Genomic DNA, 13,449 nt, shown 5'->3' with positions numbered 1-13,449 from the left:
GGAGCCAGAAATATTGTGAAGGAGAAGCCCAGCTGAATGAGGAAAAATGAAATTAAGCATTTGTGATTTTTTACCCTGTCAACAAAGGTACTGATGTGGAAAATTCGATCTCTTTAAAAAATATCGTCACAGGGTGTTTGGAAAATATAAAACCTGTTAGGTTCTAATTTTCATTATAAGTACATACCTAACTACATCGATAGATATTAGAAAACCACTACATCTAAAAATGTAGATACCTACTTGCTTTAGCACTAATATTCAAGACAACTTTGTACTGCACGGAATATGCTGACGTCACAACCACCATTATAATACATAATGGCAATGATTTTATCAAAGGTTTTTCTTTTGTAATAAGGGTAATAACAGTAATATTACGTCATAAATTTTGCGACCAAGGAGACAGGAGAAAGACACGAAGTTCTTTAAGGAACGGAACAATAACGACCTAGGGGACAGATAGATAACGATTACCAGATACCTACGACCTACCAAGATAAAGCAAGTACTAAGGAACTCAGTTTGAAAGCTCAATTCGAATTTTCTTATCGGAAATGTGTAACGAATTTTCACAAACACCCAGTGGTTTACTTCCAGCTAGGTCATATTTTCCAATTTCACACTTTTCTTAACAGATATATTTAACAGAGTTGTCTCCTTCCTTTCCATTCTGCCTGTTACTTATCTTGGTGAGGCGTTCCATGCAGGAACTTTGGGTCTATTAGATCGACGGCCGGTCTACTATGTGTGGACAGTGGACACACCTGTTGACTTCTAAACCTACAAGGTTTCGCCTGGGCGGAAGGGGGGTCTCTTGGTTGAATAGTGAATTGACGAAGATGGAGGAAGTGGATGGTCCCAATTATAGACAGGGGGCCCCCTAAATGCCCGGGGCCCTCAAGCACCACGGGGGTGGGTTACACCAGCCCCTAACTAATAGCAAATAGCTAGACCTGACGACACCTGAGCAGGTCCACCTGATAGTGTGTGTGCTCATCAGGTATCAAGTAAACCTGACAGACGGACCTTTTCAGGAGTACCTCTCAGGTCCACCTGATAGCGAGTGGCTGGCCTTATACCCTAGTGAAACAAAACCCTTCCCCCATACAGCACACAATTAACGCGCAATGTTGCGTGTCACAATGAGACATGTTCAATGTTCATAAAATACTCGACATGAGTAGTAAAAAAAAAGAGTGTCCAACTCCTTTGACGTTTGTGGAGCATTTTTTTTTCTCCCGGTAATTTCGAATCATGTTATTTTATTCCCCAAGTTCCCCTTCATCCAGGTTTTTTTACTATTCATACAAACAAAAAAATAAAATAAGCCACTGGGGGATTTTATGGACATGTACAGCTGCAGTGGTCTATAACGTCCATATTTCTATGATGTGAATATTTAAAAAAGAGCTACATCGTATCTACATGCTAAAATAAAACTTTCTATCCTAAAGGCTTTTTATTCAAATCTGCATAAAGATAAGCTCTGACAATAGAGGTATGCAAAGTATAGGTATGTTCAAATCCTTTATCATAATATCAAACGTTTGGCCCTTGATTCAAGTGCGCTACCTAAGGAAGATTTATTACAACATGAAATCTGAGTTATGCAAAATAGCTCTCTCTAATACTGCCAGTATGTATGCCATGCTTTTCCAATTTTCCAATCAACCGTTACCAACCCGATATAGTGATTTATTTATTCTCTTTAAACTGATTGTTTCCGCCCTTCTTTTGGATTTATAGCTTTTTTGACTGAGAAAAACTTGGTAGAATAGTATTCCTTAGTAGGTTATTTTCAAGACAATTCACATTCTTGGGAGTTTATTAAAGCCTAGACCTACTCTATCCTTTAGTTTTGGAGAATCTGGAGCTCAGAATGGAAATGAAAATAACAGGCATAGGTGAACTTTGCCACTATGCCATTCCATAAGAAACTTACTGCGGTAACAATTGTATTGAATTTTTCTTTCCCTGCTGATACCAACTATCTTCTATCTAGATTTCGGGAAACCTGATTTGCTTCTCTGCTTTTCACAGACAGACAGACAGACAGACAGACAGACAGACAGACAGACAGACAGACAGACAGACAGACAGACAGACAGACAGACAGACAGACAGACAGACAGACAGACAGACAGACAGACAGACAGACAGACAGACAGACAGACAGACAGACAGACAGACAGACAGACAGACAGACAGACAGACAGACAGACAGACAGACAGACAGACAGACAGACAGACAGACAGACAGACAGACAGACAGACAGACAGACAGACAGACAGACAGACAGACAGACAGACAGACAGACAGACAGACAGACAGACAGACAGACAGACAGACAGACAGACAGACAGACAGACAGACAGACAGACAGACAGACAGACAGACAGACAGACAGACAGACAGACAGACAGACAGACAGACAGACAGACAGACAGACAGACAGACAGACAGACAGACAGACAGACAGACAGACAGACAGACAGACAGACAGACAGACAGACAGACAGACAGACAGACAGACAGACAGACAGACAGACAGACAGACAGACAGACAGACAGACAGACAGACAGACAGACAGACAGACAGACAGACAGACAGACAGACAGACAGACAGACAGACAGACAGACAGACAGACAGACAGACAGACAGACAGACAGACAGACAGACAGACAGACAGACAGACAGACAGACAGACAGACAGACAGACAGACAGACAGACAGACAGACAGACAGACAGACAGACAGACAGACAGACAGACAGACAGACAGACAGACAGACAGACAGAAAGACAGACAGACAGACAGAAATTTTTCTAATGTGATTTTTGGAATCGTGGATGCATAAGGAGTAAGAATAACTAAAAATTTCACGATTCCAAGCAATGTACAGACAAATCTACAATTTTATTTATATAGATCTTCATGTTGGCTAATGTCTGGTCTTTCAGGCCTTTGCTTTCACAGTATTTACCCTGTTACCTGCTGGGTTTATGAGCTCATTGCACCCTACTTCAGGACGAAGAAAAAGGTCAATTGAGACCACTTTTCACGATTAGGTCTCAAAAATAAGGAAATTGAAAGTCTCTATCGTTTCATGACTTCCCTGTCCTCTTCTCTGTTTCAGGGCTGCCCAAAAGATGAGTCAGACCTCCGCAGCCACCTCCTCTTCCACATCCACACCTCATAAGAAGAAAAGACATGAAGAGGAAGGAGAGGGCAAAGTGGGGTTCAGTGGGGTCATCCACCGCAGTCCCCCTCAGATTCCAGCCGCCTTGCTCAGGAAGATTGGAATCAAGGAGACCACAAGTGTAGGAAAGGTAAGTCGAGCTGATGCCAGTGATGAACTCTTTATTTTTCAAATTCGTATACAGCCTCCTCTGATGAGGAGTCTGGAAGGGCTGAGTAAACCTTGTTGTGATACTGATACCCTGAGGGTTTCAACACCAATCCCCAAAGCACTTCAAGGCAAATATGGCAAAAATTCATCGCAAAATCAACAATGAGCACGTACCTAACTATTAAAAATCCATCCATAGACCAGAGGTAGAACTCCTGAAACTTCTCTTATCACATACACCAATCCCCAAAGCACTTCAAGGCAAATATGGCAAAAATTCATCGCAAAATCAACAATGAGCACGTACCTAACTATTAAAAATCCGACCATAGGTAGAACTCCTGAAACTTCTCTTATCACAAAAAAAGTTCAAAAATATATCGGTATAAGTATAAACAACATAGCTTCTAAAATAAAACTTTCTATCCTAAAGGCTTTTTATTCAAATCTGCATAAAGATAAGCTCTGACAATAGAGGTATGCAAAGTATAGGTATGTTCAAATCCTTTATCATAATATCAAACGTTTGGCCCTTGATTCAAGTGCGCTACCTAAGGAAGATTTATTACAACATGAAATCTGAGTTATGCAAAATAGCTCTCTCTAATACTGCCAGTATGTATGCCATGCTTTTCCAATTTTCCAATCAACCGTTACCAACCCGATATAGTGATTTATTTATTCTCTTTAAACTGATTGTTTCCGCCCTTCTTTTGGATTTATAGCTTTTTTGACTGAGAAAAACTTGGTAGAATAGTATTCCTTAGTAGGTTATTTTCAAGACAATTCACATTCTTGGGAGTTTATTAAGCCTAGACCTACTCTATATATTATCCTTTAGTTTTGGAGAATCTGGAGCTCAGAATGGAAATGAAAATAACAGGCATAGGTGAACTTTGCCACTATGCCATTCCATAAGAAACTTACTGCGGTAACAATTGTATTGAATTTTTCTTTCCCTGCTGATACCAACTATCTTCTATCTAGATTTCGGGAAACCTGATTTGCTTCTCTGCTTTTCATTTCATTTCATGAGATCCCTAGGAACTCATAAAGCGCAGACTGCCGCATTTCCCTTTCATTTTCTTCCAAAGATAAACCTGACTTTTATTTTCCTCTTGTATGTGACTTTCCTACGTGACTTTGAGAGTTTCCCCAAAACAATAAGCTCAAAACTATACTCCATATTTTTCTGCCATCTTGCGTTCGTTCTCCAATTTAAACACCATGTTTTCATCCTATGCCAGGATGGAATTTAACGTTCCAAGTTTTTTAACGTTGATATTTCTTTTATTGTTTCCTAAAGTAACGCACCAGCTGACTTCTCGTTACGGGGAAATTTATATGTTTTATCCAAATAGGATCTACAATTCTACACCTAGGTACGTATGTGTAGTTAGGAACATACCTTTATATGTAGCGAATAAATCCATTACATATCTCAATAAATAACAATTTATTTATATTTTATCTGGTTAGATTTTTTGCCGTATGGAGTATTTTACTATTTTTGACAACATGGTATGACAACATCCCGTATATCAGCAGGAGCACTTAGGACAACCACTTCACTCACAAGACCCACTGTAGATACGAGTGAACATATTTCTTTATGTATAAAATCATCTATGAAAAGCTCTTTGACAAAAACATCGTTTACGACTTTTACGAGGGATGGATTTAACTACATCCCTACATAAATACATTCCCCTCCCCCGCAAATATTATTGTTTTTTATTACTGAGGTAAAGATCAGGGAAGTAATTTTCTGTTTTCAGAGGGATAAATATTAAGAAAAGATCTGTTTGCCTTTCTCGAGAAGAGTCATGAAGTGTGTTGTAAAGCTTACGATGTACTTTCTCATTTGAAATCACTAACTGAAGGAAAAAGATGTATGAGGTAAAGATCAGGGAAGTAATTTTCTGTTTTCAGAGGGATAAATATTAAGAAAAGATCTGTTTGCCTTTCTCGAGAAGAGTCATGATGTGTGTTGTAAAGCTTACGATGCACTTTCTCATTTGAAATCACTAACTGAAGGAAAGAGATGTATAAATCTGTTTGCCTTTCTCGAGAAGAGTCATGATGTGTGTTGTAAAGCTTACGATGCACTTTCTCATTTGAAATCACTAACTGAAGGAAAAAGATGTAAGGGGAGGAAGGAGAAGCAGAAGAGGAAAACAGATGACTTTTTAATCTACATCCCCACCGAAAGAAAAGGAAAGTCAAAAGAAGAAAAAATACTTTCACCGAATGGATATATCAAAGAATTCAGGGATGATTGAAATAAAATTGAAAGTCTGATCTCTGATTCCCACTGAGGCGAACAGGCAAACTCTTCCGTAATTATCAGAAGCAGGAAAATCCAAAGTCTCCTACCATCAGAACAGGCCAAGCATAAATCAAGAGTTACATCTGCAACCCCCCGCACCTCTACTTTATATTGGGGGCTTCCTCTTTCCACCCGCTTCATGTTTTCATAAGGGAAGTTGGGGTTTATTGGGGGGAGGAAAAAAAATGTACCGCAATTTTCGCACTCTCATCACATTATCGGCTTAGAATGATAATCTAGTGTGGTAATCTATTGGACGAAGTACGAGGAGGAGGCATAGAAGAAACAGCATGGCACAGAATATTAAAGAAAAACATTTTGTGCCAATTTATATCTTTTCTCCCGTTTTTTCTTCCTTTTTTGAGAAAAAATGGGAAGAAAAAATGGCATCTTGCTGCATTTTAGGCGAACCTAGTGTACCATGGCGGCTTATCTGGTATACAAATCAAAATGTGAGACTTCACCACACCTACCTAGATGTTTGTGTTTTTAATTGCAAAAAGAATCTTTCAGGGAGGTTTTTTTTTATCATCAGAAAAAAGGGAAAACCGCAGAAGAAAAGGGAAAGGGGGTGGTTTTTTGAAATGGAGGCATTTTTTGTGAAGTTAAAGGTAAAGAGTTTAAAGCCTTTTTTTCCAGAAGAAAAGGGAAAGGGGGTGGTTTTTTGAAATGGAGGCATTTTTTGTGAAGTTAAAGGTAAAGAGTTTAAAGCCTTTTTTTCTCTTTCGAAAAAGCTTAATAAAATTTTATTTAAAAGCAAAATTATTTAATTTAAATTATATAACTTCAGTGTAGGATAGCAGGATTTTTTCGGGGAAAGATTCGAAGGTCTGGCTACCTCTGGTAGGTACACCTACATATTACCTTCTATGGCAAAATTTGGGTCCAAAAAAGACAGGTTAATCCCAATTTTATAAAAAAATTTATATTGGAAGTCATTACATCATAGAAGATTGAAATTTACGTCTCGGTGATACCAACCCACCTCTACAAGTTTTAGCTTCGCCAGCACTGCATAAAAATATTTATTGTTATAAAATGTTTCAAAAATGCCAGACTCTTAATAAGCAATTTAATGTTTGCTTTATTTTAATAATCATTAGGTAGGCATTCAGCCTACCTACCTACTTACCTAATTATTTTTAATTTATTTAATTTTATAAAATTTAAATGGTTACTCCTGCCTACCTTTCTCGGTGCTGGGGTCAGCGAAATTATAACTGGATACCTTACATTGCCTACTTACTGTGATTTATTTTCATTTCCATTATTAGTACCCTCCCTCACACCTATACCAGGCAAATAATTATACCAGCCTTTATTATCTTACTCTCAGTTCTGACGTAATAGGTTGTAAGGGGAAAATAGGTTAGGCTCTGGTTTGAAGACTTTGAAGAAGAAAATCTAAAAAATATTAGATAAATAAAAAGAAACAAAGGTAGGTAGGTAGGTAGGTAGGTATAATACATACTGGTGATCTGAATTTTTTCAGATTCCGGATTTCCGGCCAAACTAGACCCATAGAGTTTTCAACACACTGTATCAAATTCTCTTTCGTCTGCTGCTCTCAGAGTAATAAATACAATTATTCCTTTCTGATTTTTTTATTTTCATTTCCATTATTAGTACCCTCCCTCACACCTATACCAGGCAAATAATTATACCAGCCTTTATTATCTTACTCTCAGTTCTAACGTAATAGGTTGTAAGGGGAAAATAGGTTAGGCTCTCGTTTAAAGACTTTGAAGAAGAAAATCTAAAAAATATTAGATAAATAGGTAAGTAGAAACATATAAGTAGGTAGGTATAATACATACTGGTGATCTTAAATTTTGTAGATTCCGGATTTCCGGCCAAACTAGACCCATAGAGTTTTCAACACACTGTATCAAAATCTCTTTCGTCTGCTGCTCTCAGAGTAATAAATACAATTCCTTTCTGATTTTTATGCATTCTCTAACACCACCCTGTAACTTTTGATAACTTAATACATTACTTCCTATACTTCTATACAAGGGAATAAAAAATAAATATACATTTCACCCGGAATAAAACCACTTTTTCACCAAGCCTCCCCCTTCTTTCCGCAGCATCCTTTTTCCCTTCTGATATAAAAACACTCTTGAAATGCATAAAGCTTCAAGTTTTCAGCACCCCACACCCTTACACCTGTACTTATAAAGTTAGTGCTTTATATAAATAATACTTGCCTATGTATAGCAGTTTCGATGATATGTGAAAGAATGTTGCATTCAAAGTTTTAGCTTTGAATATAAAGTTCAGAATTGAGGGAATTTACACCGTTGTGCCACCGCGATTCGCGCCGTAAGTTATGAATTTCTAATTTCTATTAAAGTTATGAAACCTACCTACCTACTTTATAGGTGTAAGTAAGTAGGTAAATATGTACTAATTGGCAGGTATAGGTATGTAGGTAGGTCAAGTAGGTCATTGTAAAGTGTGGGTAACACATGAAAATTATCGGCAGTTGCGCTAGGGATTCTGTTTTCTAGGTACCTACATGGATATGATCTTTCAGGTCTGCTTGGAGACGAAATCACATTATTCAAATTGGTGGAGATGCCAAAAATACAGAATTGGTGGAGATGCCATATCTTTCAGGGCAATGGCTAAATTATTCATGTCCTGCATTCCGTACCCTCATTTAAACCTTTCGATTTCTTTTTCAGCAACTTTTCGACGCGACGCCGACGTAAAGTAGAAAGGTAGGTATAGTAGAATGTGAATCTCGGTAGATAGTTAGATAACCATTCTTTATATTCTTGAAGCGTCCTTGGTGCAATGTGCTGCTACTACCTACTACTTCCTCACTCAGTTTTAATAATGTTCTCTCTTCTTGATTCACGATTGTATACATTTTTATCATCATTCCTAGGGCCTTCTCTCCTACTGAAAGGTAGGTATAGTAGAATGTGAATCTCGGTAGATAGTTAGATAACCATTCTTTATATTCTTGAAGCGTCCTTGGTGCAATGTGCTACTACTACTTCCTCACTCAGTTTTAATAATGTTCTCTCTTCTTGATTCACGATTGTGTAGGTATACATTTTTATCATCATTCCTAGGGCCTTCTCTCCTACTCCCCCACGTTGCCCAGAGGAGTCTTAATATTTTTATGTGTTTCTTGTGAAATTTATGAAATGTGAGATTTTTCACTTCCATGTGCTGAAAGCTCGTAATCATCTCCCTCTATAGTCCTATGTCAAAAAGTCTTCCCCTTATTTTGTTCTGTCAGATGTGTTCTCTTAATATTTTTATGTGTTTCTTGTGAAATTTATGAAATGTGAGATTTTTCACTTCCATGTGCTGAAAGCTCGTAATCATCTCCCTCAATAGTACTATGTCAAAACGTCTTCCCCTTGTTTTGTTCTGTCAGATGTGTCTTATAGAGAAATCATTGCTTCCATCGTACGTGAGAAAGAGTTTGCTTTTCTTTGTAAAGTTTCCTTTCATTTCCTTCCATTTTTCAGTGTTTTCATAAGTCATAATCATAACGTTTTCAATAAATTCTGATAAGTCCATAGATTTCTCTATCCCCTTTGTGAATTATATTGGTTCTTAATATCTATTATTTATCAAAATTTAGTCCATCTGAGACTCCTGGGCTTCAGTGATAGGTATGCTTCTACCTATGTACCTGATGATGTGGGCATTTTTCATTTATACTTATGGAAATTTCCAAATACTCATCTGGGATAGCATGATAGGACATACCAATGGGTTAGTTAGTAGGTTATAAACTAATCATCCAGTTGCACAAACTAGGTAGTCCCTCCTATTCATTTGTAAGTTCATCGAACCTTGTGAGAAATTTTCTTCAAATGCATTCGAAATGCCAACTGTTGGAACAGAATTCCACCAAGTTTTGCAGGACAACTTTGCCGAGATAAAAAGTCTTTGGAGGAGGAAAAAGAAGCGGTCAATAAATTCTGATAAGTCCATAGATTTCTCTATCCCCTTTGTGAATTATATTGGTTCTTAATATCTATTATTTATCAGAATTTAGTATGCTTCTACCTACCTGATGATGTGGGCATTTTTCATTTATATGGAAATTTCCAAATACTCATCTGGGATAGCATGATAGGACATACCAATAGGTTAGTTAGTAGGTTATAAACTAATCATCCAGGTGCACAAACTAGTCCCTCCTATTCATTTGTAAGTTCATCGAACCTTGTGAGAAATTTTCTTCAAATGCATTCCAAATGCCAACTGTTGGAACAGAATTCCACCAAGTTTTGCAGAACAACTTTGCCGAGATAAAAAGTCTTTGGAGGAGGAAAAAGAAGCGAGCGTTCAAGCTAGACGTATGAAATGACAAATTAGTTGTAACAAAAAGTAATAAACAACCCAACACGAAAATTGAAGACGAAGTACGAGGAGGAGGCATAGAAGAAACAGCATGGCACAGAATATTAAAGAAAAACATTTTGTGCCAATTTATATCTTTTCTCCCATTTTTTCTTCCTTTTTAGTCCGTCCTTCCTTTATTATTACTAATAATAAAAGGTATAGTGGACGGACTATTGTATTCGCTTCGGTGTCGTCTGTCAGTCGGTCTGTCAGTTTTATTATTACTAATAATAAAAGGTATAGTGGACGGACTATTGTATTCGCTTCGGTGTCGTCTGTCAGTCGGTCTGTCAGTAGAGTTTTCAACACACTGTATCAAAATCTCTTTCGTCTGCTGCTCTCAGAGTAATAAATACAATTCCTTTCTGATTTTCATGCATTCTCTAACACCACCCTGTAACTTTTGATAACTTAATACATTACTTCCTATACTTCTATACAAGGGAATAAAAAATAAATATACATTTCACCCGGAATAAAACCACTTTTTCACCAAGCCTCCCCCTTCTTTCCGCAGCATCCTTTTTCCCTTCTGATATAAAAACACTCTTGAAATGCATAAAGCTTCAAGTTTTCAGCACCCCACACCCTTACACCTGTACTTATAAAGTTAGTGCTTTATATAAATAATACTTGCCTATGTATAGCAGTTTCGATGATATGTGAAAGAATGTTGCATTCAAAGTTTTAGCTTTGAATATAAAGTTCAGAATTGAGGGAATTTACACCGTTGTGTTTTCAGCACCCCACACCCTTACACCTGTACTTATAAAGTTAGTGCTTTATATAAATAATACTTGCCTATGTATAGCAGTTTCGATGACATGTGAAAGAATGTTGCATTCAAAGTTTTAGCTTTGAATATAAAGTTCAGAATTGAGGGAATTTACACCGTTGTGCCACCGCGATTCGCGCCGTAAGTTATGAATTTCTAATTTCTATTAAAGTTATGAAACCTACCTACCTACTTTATAGGTGTAAGTAAGTAGGTAAATATGTACTAATTGGCAGGTATAGGTATGTAGGTAGGTCAAGTAGGTCATTGTAAAGTGTGGGTAACACATGAAAATTATCGGCAGTTGCGCTAGGTATTCTGTTTTCTAGGTACATGGATATGATCTTTCAGGTCTGCTTGGAGACGAAATCACATTATTCAAATTGGTGGAGATGCCAGAAATACAGAATTGGTGGAGATGCCATATCTTTCAGGGCAATGGCTAAATTATTCATGTCCTGGATTTCGTACCCTCATTTAAACCTTTTGATTTCTTTTTCAGCAACTTTTCGACGCGACGCCGACGTAAAGTAGAAAGGCAGGTATAGTAGAATGTGAATCTCGGTACCTAGATATAGTTAGATAACCATTCTTTATATTCTTGAAGCGTCCTTGGTGCAATGTGCTACTACTACTACTTCCTCACTCACAGTGGCGTAGCGTGGTCTAAATTCAAGTGTAGGGCACGTGTTGGGCTTATGCACAGGTCTACCAAGTCCCATCACAGTACATGCCATTAATATTTTATGAGCATTAGAGTGAACTTTTGAGTTGTATGGCCGCCATACACGCCATACATACACGCTACGCCACTGCTCACTCAGTTAATAATGTTCTCTTTTCTTGATTCACGATTGTATACATTTTTATCATCATTCCTAGGGCCTTCTCTCCTACTCCACCGTTGTGCCACCGCGATTCGCGCCGTAAGTTATGAATTTCTAATTTCTATTAAAGTTATGAAACCTACCTACCTACTTTATAGGTGTAAGTAAGTAGGTAAATATGTACTAATTGGCAGGTATAGGTATGTAGGTAGGTCAAGTAGGTCATTGTAAAGTGTGGGTAACACATGAAAATTATCGGCAGTTGCGCTAGGTATTCTGTTTTCTAGGTACCTACATGGATATGATCTTTCAGGTCTGCTTGGAGACGAAATCACATTATTCAAATTGGTGGAGATGCCAAAAATACAGAATTGGTGGAGATGCCATATCTTTCAGGGCAATGGCTAAATTATTCATGTCCTGCATTCCGTACCCTCATTTAAACCTTTCGATTTCTTTTTCAGCAACTTTTCGACGCGACGCCGACGTAAAGTAGAAAGGTAGGCTGTAAAAGGTATAAAAAAAGAAGGAAATGCTCTTAAATGATTATTTTAAAAGTCACCAAGGGTATTCTTATAAAAATGGGCATTTGAAAAACGGCATAGATTTCTCTCTCTCCCCCTCATGCTTTCTCTCTCCCTCCCTCTCTCCTTCTCACCCTCTCCCTTTGTTAGGTAATAAGGCCTTTGCCTGTCTAAGGAAGATTTTTTTCCTTAGAAAATAAAAATAATTTTCTGTAAATTTTTCTTCCTACAAAATGATCAGGGGACTTACAGTTTATTGAAATAAAATGATATTTTGTTAATTTTCTTTTCCTTGCTTACTACTAAGATTTCAACTTGATTTTACCCTATGGAAAACCAACTTGATTTGATCCTTAGGAAAATCCCCCCCCCCCTCGGGCTTCATCTTTGCTTCTTTACTGTGGGATGATCCAAAAATTTGCATCAGCACCCCCGCGTGGGTTCATTACTGTTTAAAATCTTAGCCACCCCCACCCCCCTCAATGAAATCCTGTATATGGCCCTGGTTGGGTGGAGTAGGTTTTACTATGTAGGTAGACCACTTCTGTTTCCCCAGGTACAGCTATGGCATTCTTATCTACTACTTATACCTACGCTGTGGATTCTCCTTCCGGACATTTCTCCTGGACATTGGGGGAAGTTCTTACCCCAAGAGAGGGGGAAAAAACGGGACATAATTTTCGTCTATTAATTTTGATTTATTATGAGGGGTCATTTTCTACTTTCTTAAGTTACCTTGGCCCTGGTTGGGTGGAGTAGGTTTTACTATGTAGGTAGACCACTTCTGTTTCCCCAGGTACAGCTATGGCATTCTTATCTACTACTACCTACGCTGTGGATTCTCCTTCCGGACATTTCTCCTGGACTTTGGGGGAAGTTCTTACCCCAAGAGAGGGGGAAAAAACGGGACATAATTTTTTCGTCTATTAATTTTGATTTATTATGAGGGGTCATTTTCTACTTCCTTAAGTTACCCTCCACCCCCCTGTTTCTCTTGCTCAATTTTGTCTCTGTATATTTTTTCATTGTTTCGATGGAGAAGAGGGTTCTCTCTTTTACTTTGCCATTTATTTAACTGCCATAATCTTTTCCGAACATTTGTCCTGTCCATTTTTCTCTCCCTGATATTTTTACTGTCAAAATCAATTTTCCTATGTAGAAGTTCTCTCTCTCTCTCTCTCTCTCTCTCTCTCTCTCTCTCTCTCTCTCTCTCTCTCTCTCTCTCTCTCTCTCTCTCTCTCTCTCTCTCTCTCTCTCTCTCT

At 37.9% G+C, this 13,449-nt stretch overlaps 1 protein-coding gene across 1 annotated transcript in view; it reads left to right on the top strand.

The window, feature by feature from the left end:
- Positions 1-3,145: 3,145 nt before the first annotated feature.
- The window catches only part of LOC103512467 (kinesin-like protein GA13060), a 55,280-nt gene continuing 44,976 nt past the window's right edge, over positions 3,146-13,449 (top strand). Inside the window, 1 exon segment of the mRNA XM_026825924.1 lies at positions 3,146-3,335. Within this exon segment, the coding sequence (XP_026681725.1) occupies positions 3,156-3,335 (180 nt within the window). The 5' untranslated portion in view covers positions 3,146-3,155.

The sequence above is a fragment of the Diaphorina citri genome, unplaced genomic scaffold (assembly GCF_000475195.1).
Source record: "Diaphorina citri unplaced genomic scaffold, Diaci psyllid genome assembly version 1.1 scaffold841, whole genome shotgun sequence".
NCBI classification, from domain to species: Eukaryota; Metazoa; Arthropoda; class Insecta; order Hemiptera; family Psyllidae; genus Diaphorina; species Diaphorina citri.
The sequence above is the reverse complement of the archived record's forward strand: the minus strand, read 5'-3'. Positions and strand labels throughout refer to the sequence as shown.